Source organism: Giraffa tippelskirchi, chromosome X (genome assembly GCF_054371585.1).
Source record: "Giraffa tippelskirchi isolate mGirTip1 chromosome X, T2T-mGirTip1v1.2.pri, whole genome shotgun sequence".
NCBI lineage: Eukaryota > Metazoa > Chordata > Mammalia > Artiodactyla > Giraffidae > Giraffa > Giraffa tippelskirchi.
The window spans coordinates 50,361,936-50,379,639 of record NC_137289.1 but is presented as its reverse complement, the minus strand read 5'-3'; the positions used below and the strand labels follow the sequence as shown (position 1 = coordinate 50,379,639).

The 17,704-nt window shown below is 39.2% G+C and overlaps 1 protein-coding gene across 5 annotated transcripts in view; it reads left to right on the top strand.

Moving 5' to 3' along the window:
• MID2 (midline 2) overlaps positions 1-11,846 on the top strand; it is a 101,067-nt gene extending 89,221 nt beyond the window's left edge. For 3 of the 5 annotated variants that reach the window (XM_081565880.1, XM_081565882.1, XM_081565881.1), the window contains exons 6-10: positions 589-716; positions 1,857-2,090; positions 8,562-8,723; positions 10,482-10,689; positions 11,272-11,846. In XM_081565880.1, the coding sequence (XP_081422006.1) occupies positions 589-716; positions 1,857-2,090; positions 8,562-8,723; positions 10,482-10,689; positions 11,272-11,674 (1,135 nt within the window). In that variant the 3' untranslated portion in view covers positions 11,675-11,846. The remainder of the gene's footprint in view (positions 1-588; positions 717-1,856; positions 2,091-8,561; positions 8,724-10,481; positions 10,690-11,271) is intronic. The other 2 variants (XM_081565883.1, XM_081565884.1) reach the window with 1 other exon arrangement.
• The last annotated feature ends 5,858 nt before the right edge of the window (positions 11,847-17,704 follow it).

The following is a 17,704-nucleotide window of genomic DNA, read 5'->3' as shown; positions in this document are numbered from 1 at the left end:
TCACTATTGTGTCCAACACTGTGTTAGGGACCATGGTACAAAATATGGATCCTGCTTTTGAGACTCTTACAATTAGTTAGGGAGATAAAACTAGCATAGCATTATATAACTAGAGAGCAATAAAATTAAATGTAAATGTTATAAAAGATCAAAGTGTAATATTTAGGGGAAGATTTTAACCAAGCCCTAGCATGCTGGCTTGTTGATTAACATTAAAAAAAATAGAAGAGGAGAAAAAATCTCTCAAACTGCTGTCACCAAGCTTTCAGAGGTCTAGTTTTGATGCTGCCTGCCAGATGGAAAATGATGCAGAGGGAAAAAAATCCTGTATTTACTTCTCCAAATTAAGACAGGATGGGGGAGTGTGTTTGAGGAGTGAACATATGTGAATAAATATGGTATAACCCTTAATTGGTTCCTGATGATTAAAATTTAAATGGTTTCCATTGGGAAAGGACAGATATGATATTTTTCATTTTAATCAAGTCCTACCAGTCCTATCTTCACCTTGTTAAACCAGAAATCAAACATTGGATAAAAGTTGCAAATCTATTTTGATGTATATTGATGCACTTTTCTCTCTTTCAGGGTCGCTATGGCAACTGCATCTTCTCAAGTTCTGATTCCAGACATCAATTTTAATGATGCCTTTGAAAACTTTGCTTTAGATTTTTCCAGAGAAAAGAAACTGCTGGAGGGGCTAGATTATTTAACAGGTGTGAAAATACTGTGTTTTCCTTTCCATTTTAGTCCTTTTATTTTGGTAGGCTTTTACTTTAAAATAATCTGAAAAGGACAATATTATAAAAATGCCTTTATAATCTTTAAAATGATACATATATCTTTTTATATAGAATGTATTTTAATTCATGTAACAGAAAATAGAAATGATTTGTCAGATATTTCCAAGGACAGAATGGGTATACATACCATCCCTACTTAAAGGTAAAAAACAAAAAGTTGCTGATGGTTTTCTCCTTACGAGCCTGTCAGTAATATAATGTTGCCTGTTATAGGGGTAGAACTCGGGTAGTAATTAAAGAATATTAGAGAATTTCTCACATGGGTACAGGTGGTACAGGTACCACCCAAATGCTTGTAAGGAAATTTGGGAATTGGCAGAATAGGAAGAAAAATGTAAGAAATATCTGACTTGCAGAGAGAATTTTAGAAAATGAGGGCAACAACCTGTCTGTTAAAAATACTGACTGCCAAAAAAAAAAAAAATACTGACTGCCTTCAGGAAGTTTGAATGATCATTTCATGAGAAGAATATACACACTCAATAGCTTTGTGTTTGTAGTTATCTTTGTTACTACATTAAAATAGGTGTCATTGATGGAGCATCTCCTTTAAGCCAGACACTATATATTAATTTTACATCATGATCCTTAAAAGGAATCTGGGAGGTAATTATCATACTCATTTTACAGATGAGGAAACTCATATTAATTTGCACAACTAATCCCTATTAATACTGCCAAAATATATATATAATACAACTTATTTTGAAATAAAAAGAAAATAGATTGAAGGCTATATAATAAGGAAACACATGACTATGTTGCTCTAATAGCTACGTATGTGTTAGTGCAGGCCGAGTAGACAATGGGTCTACTGAGTAACTTAGGCTTAGATCTTTGCCTAAAATCCCTATATCATTGAAGCAAAAGTGGTTAGGGGAACTTGAGGTCTCAGCACTTGACTTCAGGTTGTGTGGTACATGCAGTCTAAAGCTTCTTTTTAAGAAAACCTCCTTTCCAGGAGATGTTGGGTTGGTTAGCAAGAGTAACAATTATAAAATGCCAGAACAGAGAATATGTTTTCCTTACTTTCTTTTCCACCTTTCGTTACAGCCCCCAACCCACCATCTATCCGAGAGGAACTCTGTACTGCCTCCCATGACACCATTACGGTCCACTGGATCTCGGATGATGAGTTCAGCATCAGCTCCTATGAGCTTCAGTACACCATATTCACTGGCCAGGCTAACTTCATCAGTAAGTCATGGTGTAGTTGGGGCCTGTGGCCAGAGATAAGGAAATGTAAGGAAGCAGTAAGCTGCTCAAGATTGGCCGGGGCGCCACGAGGCAAGTGTTTGTAAGACATGTTAGGTTGTTTAGTATAGTGTTGTGTAGACAGTGCAAGCTCCCCCAGCGCATTGCAAAGACCTTACCAATGGGTGACAAGCAAGTTGTGTATTTCCTTGCTGGGCAGTCACTGGGGCCACTCCCATTTGTTTATGTAATCCTTAGCCTTTCTTGAGTTAATCCATGTCACTCCACTCTCTGAAATCAGAACACAGCTCAGAATTCGTTCCTGAGTAGTTAAGTCACAATCATTGCTGATTCTATGTGTGTGAACATCTCTCTTCTTGACTCTTCTTCCACTTCATTATCATGGTAAAAAACATTACATTCAAAGACTACCACTTCCTTTACTGTACCCATTTGTATCAGTGAATAAGTGACAAGCCTCCTGCCTCTGTCACTCTTCCCTCTATCCCTTCTCCCTTTCCTCCAAAAATTATACCAAATATAAAAGTGCATCAGCGAGCCACCAAATGAAAGATGTTCTGAAAGGAGTCATTTAGCTCACATGTTATGGTTTTACCTTCTGATGAATTGGAACAAGACATAGGACCTTAACTCAAGCTGCAAGTTCCCCTCAACCTGCTGGAGAAAATGGAAATGAAAGCAAAATTAAAGCTGAATTCAAGATTGGAACCAACTTGCATGCTAAGGTTGCATCTGCATAGCTGCAAATTAGTATTTTCTTTTTATCTTGTGTTTGTGCTTCTGTGTCTGACTTCACAGACCTGTGTGAGAGGAGTTTTTCCGATGAAACCCTCCTGAAAGGCTTCCTTTTCCCATCTTGTGACAGTTTAGGGCCACATGGTGGGGTGGGGAGGTGAGAGGACATTTGGGGTCCAACTCTAAAAAAAACACTTGCCTCGTGCAGCTCCAACCTAAGCCACTTGGCCCTGGTAGCTGCGTTCCTGGGTGTTTGTTTAGGTTGTGAAGCTGCAAAATGCTAAGGCCTCCCCAACACACACGTTTACAGTGGCCTCTCCTGCTCTGGAAAGTCTTAAAGCCAGTAACTGTGCTTTTCTTTCGTGATATGGGGAGAGCAGTGGTCTCCTGGGAGTTGAGAATAAGTCCAAGAAGTGACAAAGATCAAAAAGCTGTTACCTCTATTTTCAAGGATAGATAGTCCTTTGTAAAGAAAAGCTTAAAAGATAATTCTTAATAGTGATAGGATCATAACATTTTAGAATTGGAAGGGACCTGAGAAGTCATCTAGTCAAATCTTCCGTTCTACCAGATACCTTGTAGATGGTTGTTCTGTCTCTGCTCAAACATTTCCAGTAATGGATAGCTGAATTCTAGCAAAATAGCCCATTCAGTTGTTGTGCAGCTATAAATAATTGTCAGTGCTTCCTTATAAAAGGCCCAATACTTCCTCCTGTGAATAATAATAATAGTAATTTACATATATATGTGTTTCCATTTACAGACACTCCCATATATGTTATCTCATTTGGTCCTCATGACTTCTTCCTTAGCCTTATGAAATAGATGGTATTAATTATTTTATAGACATAGAAATTGAGGCTCAAGTTGAATGAGTTGTCCAAGGTCACAGAGCTACAAACTGAGGGAATCATGATTTGAACCCAAGCCTTTCAGACTTCAAGCTTAATGCCCCTTGAATTAAACTAGTTACCAATTAGTCCTAGTCCACGGAGGATAGCTGAATTATTGCTTTTGTGTATTAGCTGATATCCCCTTACCCCATACCTTTCTTCTAGCAGCCACATTGACTATTGTGTTGACTGGACATATAGTAAGCTGAAATCCCCAGGCACTCCAAATCCCATTCCTATACAATTGAGTGTTTAAACTGAAATACATCTTGAATTTATTCCTAGGGACATTTTTATCTGGTTAGTTCTGACTCCTTACCCAGCCAGCTAATTTTTTTTTCTTTGTAGTTTCTGCCTCCCAATATATTTACCTTCCCTCCCAGCCTGCCTTCTATGTCTTCCTCCTTCGATCATTGATAGAAAAGTGGAATAGGACAGGGACAAAGGCAGAACCCTGAAGCAAAATTTTGGATGGCAATGAGCAGATAAGTTGAAAGCATTTTGCTCAGAATAAATATTCATGAAGATTCCAGTCCTACATACTGGTCTAGCCTGCCACTGTTGACTGAACTCTGTTTGTGAGAGCTACTTTCCCTTGAGGTTTTCCTACATTTTCTCCTTTAAAAACCACTTTATTGAGGTGTGATTGACATATAAAAAGTTGTCCATCAACAGATGAATGGATAAAGAAAATGTGGTATATACATAAAATGGAATATCATTAAGCCTTTAAAAAGAAGGAAATCCTGCCACATGCAATACCATGGATGAACCTGGAGGGCATTGTGCTAAGTGAAATAAGCCAGACACAGAAGGACAAATACTACATGATACCACTTATATGAAGAATCTTAAAATAGTCAAACTCCACATTTTCTTTAACCAGAAATTTCTTCCGTGTTGGTTAGAATTTTGTCTGGAGAAATAGTTCTCTTTATTTTTTTCAGCTTTTCTCCTTTATTTTGAACTTTCTTCCCACTTTATGTAAGATCTGAAATGGTCATAGGCCAATAGTGTTTCAGATGATGCTGTTGGCTGAATGACAATTCCAATAGATGTTTGGATAATGGTCTTCCCCATTATTGTATTTCTTTCCTCTGTTTCAATTTTGCATTTTGTATTATGAAAGAACTGGCTATAACTTCTGGCTGTCAGGAGGTCTGTAACATACTGTCACAAAGATTAACTTCTATTTCCCCTCAGTCTTGTTCTCATGCAAATGCTCTCTATGCCCATTTACACTCAGGTTCATGGATTTCCATGTTGTGGTCTTTTCCTTTTGAACAAAGTGTATACTTCCATTACCATAAGTAAGTGATCAACCCCATCTCACTAAGTCTCAGTGATACCCAGAGGATCATATATTTACCTTTTTAAAATGTAGAAATGATTTCAAAATTACTGAAAAGTGTGCAAGACTAGCGCAAACAACACCCATATACTCTTCACCCAGATTCACCTATTGTTAGTATTTTATCCCATTTCCTTTATCATTTGCTAACATTCTCTATTACTATGTTTTTTTCTGAACCATTTAAGAGTAAATTGCATACATCATGGCTTTTCACTCCTAAATTCTTCAGTATGTGTTTCCTAAGAACAAAGAAATTCTCTTATGTATCCACAGTACAGTTATTAACTTTAACAGATATGACATTGATGCAGTGCTTTTAACTAATCCACCATTCATATTCCAGTCTTGACCATTGACCCAATAATATATTTTATGACATATAGAACCCAATATTGTCCTATACAGTCTAGAATCAGGTACTGGACTTAATTGTCATATTTGTAGCATCCTTTAATTTGGAACATTTCCTCAGCCTTTCTTTGTCGTTAATGACATTGTTATTCTTTTTTAAAGTGCCCTTTTGTTTGTTTATTATGCTGTTCCTTGAGTTTGTCTGATGTTTCCTCATGATTATATTCAGATTATGCATTTTTGGCTTCCATCACGTAAGTGATGTGTTCTCCTTAGGACATCACATCAGGAGACACACAATGTGTACATGCCCTTCATTGGTGATGCTGATTTTGATCACCTGATCAAAGGTGTTATTTGATTTCTTCTCTGCATAGTTACTATTTTTCCTTTTGCAACTAATAATCAATCTGTGCGGTGATACTTTAAGGCCATGAAAATATCCTGCTTCCTCATCAAATCCATCCTACTTCCATCCCTCTTTTAGCATCAATCAATAATTCTCACCTGATCCAAACTTTACTCTGATGATGGAAAAATAATGATTTTTCCAAGTGAGCATCCCATCCCACATTTACAAGTTGCCACTCTGCATTTTACTGTAAGCAAAAGTCTCATCCTTCATTTGTTTATATTTTTACTTCTCAGTATGGACTCATGAGTTCTCTTTTTTCATTTGTTTATAATTCTTTACTGCTCTTACTTATTTTGGTGCTCAGATCGCCCAAATTTAGCCAGTTGGAGCCTTTTAAGCTGACTCCTGAGTCCTTATATTCTCCCATCATTTTCTCGAGCACTTCCTTACTTTGCAACATAACAAAAGGTTATTGGCTCATTTTAGACCATATCCTGCTCCAGCCTTGAAATCAGCCATTTTTCCAAGGAACTCTGGTCCTTTTTCGTGGCAGGATGTTATTAGAGACCAAGACCTGGGTACTAGAAAAATACACACACAATACACCCATGTACACATAATATATGTACCCATGTACTTAACATATGTGTGCACATGTATGCACACACACATACATATTTTAGAAATAATGAGTTCATACCAATATCTCCAGCCCATCCCCACAGGTTCTTTCTTGCCACCTCCCATTTCATACTTGGATGTTCCTACTTCCACAGTGAGAACCCTGGCTCCCAACAGCATCAACACATATACTCATTTGCTCAATCCCATAGCATATCTGAAATAGTTTCAGAATGGCGTTGCCCACACCACTATAAAAACAAACAATACTGGAGCATCTATTGACAGTTCTCATCTTGCCCTTTTCTGTGATTGTTGACATTTGAAATGCAGGTGGCTTCATTTGGTTTGTTTGCTTTCAGTTTTAGACCCCACTCTTACCATTCATATTGGTGTCATTTAAATTTTTTAAATTTCTAAAACAACATTTCTGAAAGGGAAAGGTATGAAAAAAACAAAGGTATACTCAGAGAAGTGTCATTCTCTCTTGTATTCTTTTAATCCTCTTCCCCTACCCCCATCCCTTGTACGTAACCAGCTTCATTATTTTCTGGTTTTTATTTCCTGTTGTTATTATTGCTTTGTAAATCTAAGCAAATATATGTAGGTTTTCTAATTTGCCTTTCTTTCTTGCATGAAAAAAGTAGCATACTACTTATACTCTTTTGTAATTTTCTTTTTAAAATTAGCAGTATATCTTGGAAATCACTCCATTATCAGTTCATAGAAATCTTCCACCTACTTTTTTTCATAGCTGCATAATACTTCATTGTGAAGTTCGTTTTCTCTTTTGATTGTTTGTCTTGTATTGTTAGAAGTATTCCTGAAAGGTCATATATTTCCCTCCTACTGTTAAAATTTAATATGCAGTTTATGACTCATACTGTGCATTGATACATTGGCAGTCAAGTCCTCCAACATTTTTTTCTGGCCCCCATCCTTATTGTCATTTCATGAAAATCAGTGAACATTGCCACCAATTATTCTTCTTTCTATAGCATATCTGTTTGCACTCCATTATGCTTCTTTTTCTAGTTTTAATTTGGACTTCTACCTCGCCCAAAATTAACTACAAAACCTTCCTGATCATATCTTTTTCAAATCAGTTATTATTATTTCATTTTTAATCTTTACTAAAGCTGCATAGAAATAACTAAATCCACCAGTCATTTTCCCTGCCCTTTCTTTTCCATCCTCTGGTAGAATTATGGTTAAAAAGTGGTAAAGTGAAAAACAGATAACAGAAGAGATAAGTCTAAATTCACAGACTGGAATGTCGATCCCTCTTTTATCAAAACTTAGCCAAATACATGTTTTTAATTATGTATATATTTTCTCTGTTTAAGTCAATGTTTATGGTCTAAAGAGTTTCAAAAGCAGAAACCTAGATCTCTAGTCCCTTTCCCTACTTGGGAGGGTAGAAGGTTCCAGACAACAAATGTGTTCCTGCACTGCCCAACCTCAAATGAGTACTGGAATCAGAAACAGGGAGGGGTAAAACAAGTAGTGTCAAGTAAGGAGATGCTATTTCACTTTGACTATCATGTCATCTCCCTGGCTTCCCTATGACACCTTAGAGCCCACCAAGATTGGAAGCAAGGGTGAGGATGGTGTGGGAGAGCTGAATCATAATCCTTGAAAGCTTTGCTACCTTGCAGTGACAAAGGAACATTGTTTGCTCCATTAATTGTGGAGCAATGTAGTGGAGACAACACTGGACTAGGTTAAAGAGACCAGGGTTCTACTCTCAGCACCACTCTCAGCTCTCTGTGGCCTTGGGCAAGTCACTTTCCTTCTCTCTTAGTTTCCTATTTGTAAAATGAGGAAAATACAGTGTCTAGTTGACCTTTTGGCTCTGAGATTCCTTGTTACTCTGTTCTGCTCTACCCATTCGAGGGTCAGACTCAGATCTCAGAGGATTGAACCTTTGGGGTAAAGATCTAGAGATGCTATGAAAGACACAATTCTGTGATTTTGTGTAGAAGTTTTCCATGTATTCTTTGGCAGAAAATTGAAGTAACCTTTCACTAGTGGTTACATTCAATTACCAGAGGCAAGGAGCCTGGCACAAGCTTAGCTCCGTGGGAGAAAAGAAGCAGACGGGATTCATCTCCCTATGTCTTCCATGACTCAAAACAAAATGAAATTTGCTTTGGGGGACTTATTATGAATACTCAGTGTGCTTCTCATCCTGCTTTTATTACATAAACGTCCTTGCTTTCCCCACATTACAGGCCTGTATAATTCTGTGGATAGCTGGATGATCGTGCCCAACATCAAACAGAACCATTACACAGTCCACGGACTGCAGAGTGGAACACGCTACATCTTCATTGTTAAAGCCATAAACCAAGCAGGCAGCCGGAACAGTGAACCTACCCGACTCAAAACAAACAGTACGTTGTGGTGATCGCAAAAGGAGAGAGCAGCTTTGCCCTTCTAAGCAGCGAGTACTCTTAGCCTGATGCTGGCACCTCCTACAGCAGTGTAAGAGGGAAGAGGTACCAAGTAGAGAAGCTTTGCTGCTGGAATCTGTGCTTTGGGCAAGGGGGGTTGTGTGTGCCCCTGGGAGGTATGTGGACACAGAAATATACAGAAAACAGCTGGTGGCTTGGGAGGATGTTAGTGAAGAAGTTTTTTTGTTTATTTATTTTTGACTGTGCTGGGTTTTCATTGCTGCACGTGGGCTTTCTCTAGTTGTGGCGATCCGGGGCTACTCTCTAGTTGCCATGCACAGGCTTCTCATCGTAGTGGCTTCTCTTGTTACAGAGTACAGTCTCTAGGCACATGGGCTTCACTAGTTGCAATATGCAGGCTCAGTAGTTGTGGCTTACGGGCTTAGTTGCCCCATGGCATGTGGAATCTTCCCAGACCAGGGATCGAACCCATGTCCCCTGCCTTGGCAGGTAGATTCTTAATCACTGGCCCACCAGGAAAGTCCAGTGAAGATTTTTCTCGGCACTCCGCCTCCATACTTGGGGTGCAACTGAGTAAAAGAGTACTGTTTGTAATAATCGGGTAAAATTCTCCTTCAGAGAAGCCAAACCTGTTAGGAATGCTTTTTGACAGAAAAATCCAACTAATTTAGCTTGACAAATATTATTTGTGAGCAGCTTAAACAAGTAGTTTTTTCTCTCTTTCACATAGCAAGAAGCTCAAAGGTAGGCAGTTCAGGGCTGGTGCATGTCATAAAAGACCAAGACTTCTCCTCCCTTTGTGTGTTGGCTTATTGCTACATGGTCCCAACATGGCCACTGCAACCTCCAGGTGACATATTTCTTTTCAAGATAGAAAGAAGGGGGAAAACACTGGTACATGCAATGACTATCCCTTTTACCAAGAATGTAGGCATTTTCCCAGAAGTTTCCCCCACCCCATCTGACTTCTGCTTCCATCTTCTTAGTCACCCCTAGCAGCAAGGGAGGCTAGGAACTTGAGTATTTAGCTTTTCTTGCCTCTATAGTAAAAGCAGGTAAGATAAAAAAAAGTAGTGGGTGGGTGTTACATCGACCAACAGTGTCTGTCAGACGTGTTTTGTATTATACAGCTCTTGCCATACCCAGCTGTTGGCTCCTAGTAACTAACTGCTTTTGTCATATGACTTTGAATTCTTTGTTGGGAATGATCCTACACAACAGATATTTTCTCTAATTACTGATGATGCAACAATCACTCTAACAAAGTGACCTATTAGATAATTATATGTTATTTACATCCTAGTAATTAGAGGGCAAAACAATTTGTCCTGTAGTTGAGTTATTCTCAGGTTTTTTGTTCTGCCACCAAGCAGCAATTATCTCATCTATCCTCTCACTTTGTCTTACCTGAAACACTCCTTCCCCTAAAATCTGCTCAAATCCCAAACCACCCACTGAAATAAAGCAAAGTACAAAAGTTATTTGAGAATAGGAGACCTTGAGAGCCCCTTTTAACTTGACAGTCTATGAAGGGGGGACAGCTTATTTTTATTTTATTGAAAACAGTGGCTTCTGGCCTGCTTCTTTCATATAATCCAAACACCAGTCAGCTTTCACGGACTCAAGAATGATCATTATGTTGAGGTTCCTCTGATAGTGATGGTCCTGCAGAACCAGGAGAGAATTCTTACATACTTTCTCATGCATTTTCTTTTTTTTTTCTACCTTATTTTTCAGGCCAACCCTTTAAACTGGATCCCAAAATGACTCACAAGAAGTTGAAGATTTCCAATGATGGATTACAGATGGAGAAGGAAGAAAGCTCTCTGAAGAAGAGCCATACTCCAGAGAGGTTTAGTGGCACTGGGTGCTATGGGGCAGCAGGAAATATATTCATTGACAGCGGTTGCCACTACTGGGAGGTGGTCATGGGGTCCTCCACATGGTGAGTGGATCCAACTTTTCTTTCCCCCTGCTGTTAGTTTTCTGGGAGATTCAGTTTGATAGTACAAACTTAATACCAGTAAGTCAAGGTTAAAAGGCAAGTGATGGAAACTACTCTTACAAAAATGTTCCAGTTTTGTTAAAAATCAAATCATGGAAAATATACTGAGCTAGGAGTTGAAAATTACAGCACTCTAATTGCTAACTTTTTTTTAAAGCTCTAGTGCTATCACTGTTATGGATCTAAATGTAGACTATTTACGGAAGAAACGTGTATTCTATTGCTTAGATGTCCTATATGATGTCTGTGCTGTGCTGTGCTTAGTCGCTTAGTCGTGTCCAACTCTTTGCGACCCCATGGACTGTAGCCTGCCAGGCTCCTCTGTCCACGGGCTTCTCCAGGCAAGAATACTGGAGTAGGTTGCCATGTCCTCCTCCAGGGGATTTTCCCAACTCAGGGATCGAACTCAGGTCTCCTTCATTGCAGGCAGATTCTTTACCATCTGAGCCACAGGGAAGCCCAATGTTGTCTAGCATAACTCAGATCATGAATAGATGTGATCTCCTTTCCATTGTCTCACAGGTATGCAGTTGGCATTGCCTACAAATCAGCTCCCAAGAATGAATGGATTGGCAAGAATGCCTCCTCATGGGTCTTCTCGCGATGCAATAGTAACTTCGTAGTGAGACATAACAACAAGGAAATGCTGGTGGATGTGCCTCCACAGTTGAAGCGCCTGGGTGTCCTTCTGGATTATGACAACAACATGCTGTCTTTCTATGACCCAGCTAACTCTCTCCATCTTCATACTTTTGATGTGACCTTCATTCTTCCCGTTTGTCCAACATTCACAATCTGGAACAAATCCCTAATGATCCTGTCTGGCTTGCCTGCCCCAGATTTTATTGATTACCCTGAGCGGCAGGAATGTAACTGCAGGCCTCAAGAATCCCCTTATGTTTCTGGGATGAAAGCTTGCCATTAAGTTTCAAGAGAGCATGTAATAATTCACTGGCTCTCCAGTTCAGCAGTGCTTCCCCTCCTAAACCTCAGTTAGTGTCCAATATACACGATACAAAAATGAAGTTCATTTGAAGCATCCAAAAGAACTAGATATTATAGATTTAATTTTTGTGCATTAAAGCTTGTATTTGAATTAATGTATTGAGTTTCTCAGAACAAATTATGAGTAGTCTGGGTTCAAGCCATTGGAGAAGAAATTTGGAGAATTCTTCTCTTGTCATTGAAGAATTCAAAATTCCCAGTGATTTAGGAGTATGAATGATATTGGAAGGAATTCTAGGTAAATAATGTATGAAGATGCTTTGAACAAGGGGCTAGCCAGCCAGAAAGCAGGGATGTGTCAGCCTTTCTAGTACTGGCTGATTTGGCCAAGTAGAATTTTGAAATGTCAAATGATCCCATATTATATGTAGCTTTTTATGAAAACCTACAATCAAGGATTTATTATAAAGAAAACATGTATGTGTATATATAATATATATATAAAATGAATAAATAATATATATTATATATTCATTTTATAATTATATATACATAATGAACTTTTTAATTTACTCATTTGAGTGAGAAATATACTGGAAGGGAAAATAAATTATACCATCCATTTTTGTCCCCTAAAGGGAACATCAAAATCATTTCTCCCCTCCCTCCATTCATCCTTCCCTTCCTCCCTCTGCTCACACACACATGCAATAATGACATAGATGGTAGGAAAAGCTGTAGATTGGATTAGGAGACATAGGGAGACAAGACTGCACAAGAGACGCTCTTGCTGGATAGAAAATAGATCCAGGTAGTTGTGTTATGTGTAGCACACTTTCATTGGTGCTACCTAATGGAGAAGGTTTGTCTGAACTGTTAAAAGTTCTGTCACAGAATATTTCAAAGAAATACAGTTTTACTAGTCTCAAGTAACATACAGTTACTAGATGAGGCTTAAAAAAACAAGAGTTGCATAATGGAGGTTCTTTAGGAACCTGCTTTCTCTATTTAATCAGTAAGAATGGAATGTTGTAGATGCAACAACTATTTCCATATAAATGGACTTATATTTTCAGATAAGACACTTCTGAAGTGCTTAAGAATGCCTGAGAATGTCTGTTTTCTTAAACAGGTTGAATAATCATTCTTCTCCTGCTCTTGTTTACACTATTCATTTGCTTAGCCAACCCTTCATGGCAAATGCAGATGTAAACTTCAACCCAGTCCTTACCGCAATCATTGAAGGGAATTAAGCTTTATGGTCAACACTTCTGTCAGTTCCTCCTCTATAATTGGTAGTGTCAGCACCAGAGCTTTCTCCTTTCAGGAGCTAAGTTGGCTTCAAAGAGTCTACTTCTTGGGAGCTGTGAAAATATTACTGTCATACAACGTGGTAGTTGTAACAAGCCCTCAGATTGGAACCTTGAAACAATGCCAAAACTTCTCCCCCTCTTCCTTTCCACCACCTTGATGGACATTCATTCATTCATTCATTCATTCATTCAACAAGTTATTAGATGCCAGGTACCACACTAGATCTGACATATTGATAATCCACAGTTCCTGCTGTCAAATGACTTACTATTCTGCAGGAGAGACAAAATATCTATAAAAATCCCCTAAATAACAGTTTTGTGTTGTTTGTACACCTAACATGGAAAGCAAGACTGATTCAGATACAGATGGCAGGCTCAAACTTACCTATCTAGTGGCAAAGTCAGTATTTGGGATTTTAAAACCCCTACATACTTACTGCTAATCAGGAAACAAGCAACCTCAGTAAGATTCAGCAGTGCTGGGAAATAGCTTGCTGTGTGGGAAAGCTCATCATAGCCTTCGAATTAAAATAATCTATTTCCTCTGCCATTTACTAGCTATGTGACCCAGGGCAAGTTCTTCACTTCTTTGAGCCGCTGTTTCCTCTTCTGTACAGTAATACCTACCTCACAAGGCTGTTTGCAAAGATGAAAAAAGATAGCACATGTAAACTGGATAGCACAGCACCTGGCATTTAGTTAAGTATGGCATTAGTATGGCATACTTAACTATGAAGCATGGCATTTTGCTAAGTATGCAACAATTATTACTCTCCTTTGCTCAGCCTCAGCCCCAATACAGTGTAGCAGTGCTTTAAAATGGATGTCTTTCATTTCTAAGTTAACTTTGGGTCTCTCTCTCTCCTCTAGGGCCTATGCCAAAATTCTTAAACAAAACAGATGATTTCAACCCCTTCATAAAACATTTCACTGGCATTCAGTAGAAAGTCCCATTTACTTACAGTTTGGCTTTTCAAGTCCCTATTTGCTTTCACAGCTTCATCTTTTGCCACCTTCCCCCTCACGTTGGTTGCTCTAGCCAAGCTTAACTATTTACACAAGTTGTTCTCTGGGCCTGAAATAGAGACATTAGTAACTATTTTAATGTCCAGAGTAAACAGCAGGAATTGTTCTTAAATTAAGGGAATAGTGTGAAAATGCTGTCAATGCAGAACACTCCACCTCCATCCCAGTTCCAATTTTCTTTAAGTTAACCTAGGGTCTCCAATGCCATTCATTTTTTGTGCCTTTATATTGTAGTGCCCCGGGACAAAGCTTCATTGTCTCCACCCTACTTTTGACTCTAGCCTGGACTACCTTTCCCCACTTCTGCTCCACAATAGATTTAATTCCTGAACCCCTAGGCTGGGTTAGCACATGTAACTAACCCATGGGAGCCTCTTGGGCTCCCATGGCACCATGACCACGCCCCCTTCTCAGCAATAATCACATTGTATAACAGTGTTTTTCAAAGTGTGATCCTCAGACCACCTGTTAGAATTATTTTTGGTGTTTGTTAAAACAGTTGATTTTTAAACTCCAACCTAGATCTACTTAATTAAAATGTCTGGGCACATAAGTGGAATTTAGCATTTTTAACAAGCTCCCCCAGGTAATTCTGATGCTCACCAAGATTTGACATTTAAAAATCATCCTCCCTCCTAGACTGTGAATACCTTGAGGGCAGAGGCTGTGTCTTTTTTGTTGTGGTGGTATTTTTAACACCTGACATAGTGTGTGGAACAGAGTAGTTGCCTGGCTAATGTTAATTGTGTGAATGTATGAATGAATAATCAAAGTTTCCCTGTTGTATTCTGATATCCATATCGGTGTTTGTTGTTTTCTGGGAAGAAAAGCTTGGCTACTCCATTTGAGCTGTACTGATATTATTTTGCAAATGTCCCAGAACTCATACATATAAATGAGTATTGTCTTCCTCACAAGCTCTTGGGAAATTGTTTGGAATTGTTTGGAGCATGTGGCACAATTGTTTTCAATAATTTTTCAGTCTCTTCAAACTTTGTTCTTTGAACGTGGATTTATGTTTTGGTTATTGCCAAAAATCACTCAGAGCTAAGCCTGCTGAATAAAGTAGGAAATTAAACTGGGTTTGGGGTAAGCAATGAAGTTTCTGAGCCAAATAATGAAAAGTACGTTCCATAAAAAATGGTGACAAAAGTATTTGGTGGGGATGTGGTGAATCCCAGATACTTCAGTAAACTTAAGGACTTTCATAGAATTCTGGCAATGCCAGGTACCTTAGAGAAGTCATTGACTACCTCTAGCTAAACCCAGTTGGACAAAGGAAGTAAGACCTTTATTTAACATCTTCAAGGAAGGTGACTGCATAAGTTTTCATTGTTGCTCTCCTCAGTCTGTTCTCCCACAATCCTTTCTCCTAGCAAATTATTCTTTTGTCTGCAATTTATGCTTATTTTCACTTTTTATATTGTCTTATTGAAAAAAGCACAAAAATAATCAACAATGAAGTTAAACATGTTTTGAGAATATGAAAGAAATTTTAATGCCACATTGGAGTTCTGGCTACTTGTATGTAAGAGTGACTGCATCTGTATGTGTTTTTATCATGTGATTCCATTGTGTAAACTCTGGATGCAGTGACTTTCAAATCACAGCAAAATCATGTCTATGTTCTTCTCAGCTAAAATACACTAGGTGAATTTTCTAAGCTTCCATGGTTTACATATTTATATATGACTACCTGGATGGAGCAATCCACGGATGGACTTTTTGATAAGCGCAAATATTTGATACCATTTCTTCTACAGAATGGAGAATGTGAGGCTGACAGATGAGAACCTCTCCCACACTTATTTCAATTCCTGAAGCCAACTTCAGCCTCACAGCCATTGGGCTGTACTTGGCTGTGTATTTCAGGTTGGCCAGGTTGACTGCCATCAGGTCAGGTGAAACTGCCTTCTACAGTCTGGTCTGCCAGCTTCAGACATATGCTATGTCGTTGTTGTTGGCTAGAATATTTATTGGACTATTGTTGGACTATTTTTTATCAAATATTTTATCCCTGGCTTGTTTGCCCTGGGAGCTCTGGACCAATAGTGTCTCTCCTAGTGACAGAAACCTGAGCATCTGCGGATTACACAGCCTCATCCCTCTAAAATATCCCAGCCCATCCAAAAATGCTATATTATGAATTAAATAAATATATATGTATTCATGAGTTCTTGATTGTCTCTCACCGAAGTTTGAATTGGGGGAAGATTAAAAGGAATAAGGTCCAGAATTACTGGAAATTACAGGGGAAATTGATTACCATATTAATGGGTAAAGATTCAGGCAGGGAGGATCTGGAACATCTGGATATTGAGATCCAATCATGAAGACTTTGGTTTCAGGAGCGAGTTACAGTCAGAAAGACTAAAGAAATGAAGGTATAAGGCCCAAGGAAACATGACACGTTCATGTTTCAGTGATTGGGCCAGAACGGGAATTCGGGAAGAACAAAGAAAACCCCAGTGCTGAAAATTAAAGTGTAAGTGAAAGTTGCTCAGTCATGTCCAACTCTTTGCAACCCCATGGACTGTATCCATGGAATTCTCCAGGCCAGAATACTGGAGTGGGTAGCCTTTCCCTTCTCCAGGGCTGGAACCTAGTGGTTAAGGTCAGGATAGGGCCAGATGTGAGACAACTTGCTGTTAAACATCTGGCCTGTAGGAGGAGCTGGGAGAGTTAGGAGATCTCCCAGAGCTGGGCTAGCATGTGTGGGTGTGCATGTGTGTGCACACGCACTAAATTGCTTCAGTCGTGTCTGATTCTTTGCTACCCTGTGGACTGTAGCCCACCAGGCTCCTGTGTCCATGGAGTTCTCCAGGCAAGAATATTGGATTGGGTTGCCATGCCCACCTCCAAGGGGGATCTTCCTGACCTGGGGATTGAACCCGTGTCTCTCATGTCTCCTACATTGGCAGGCGGGTTGTTTACCACTAGCACCACCTGGGAAGACCATCCAGCTCAATAATTCTTCCCAAATAATGATTGATCTATGAATTTGAGTTACTAGTGGTAGCTGTAAAAGGAAGCCTTCACTGGAGACACAGGTATGAGAGTGGAAGCTCTTACCAGACTTGTACATAGGAGATACTTAGTAAGTGCTGGTTGAATAGAATTAGAACCTGATAAGCAGAGGGACAAATGGGCCACCTCCTACATTGTGGTTTGTCTTAGGTGAACTCCACACCACCCCTCAGGCATCCATCTCTGGTCTAGGACAACTACCTCTTGGTTAACAGGCTATTGTTCTTTATGGCCAGTCTCTTTCAGAGGGAACAATGAGATTTAATATATTAGCCAATGGAAGGGCATGGGCAAAATCCCACATCCCTACCAGCTTCTCACTCTACCTCTTCCTTCCTGCTGTGAAAACAAGAAAATGTTAATGAGGATCTTCTAGAGGCAATGTTTTGTTGTCTAACCTGGGGGGAGTTGGGTGGGGCAAGCTTCAGATTTTCAGGTTTGGAAAGGGTCAGCCAATAATACTCTGGCAAGCCTGTTGGAAACATACTTTGAGCCAAGGAGAGTCTTAAATAACAGAATACAAATGCCCACTTTTTTCGCATACAGAAGGCAAAAAGGATCTGCGACTACTCCCACCAGACTGGAAGATGCAGAAAAAGGGAATTTGGGCTGATTTTCTTCAGGCAGTGGTGGGAAAAAGC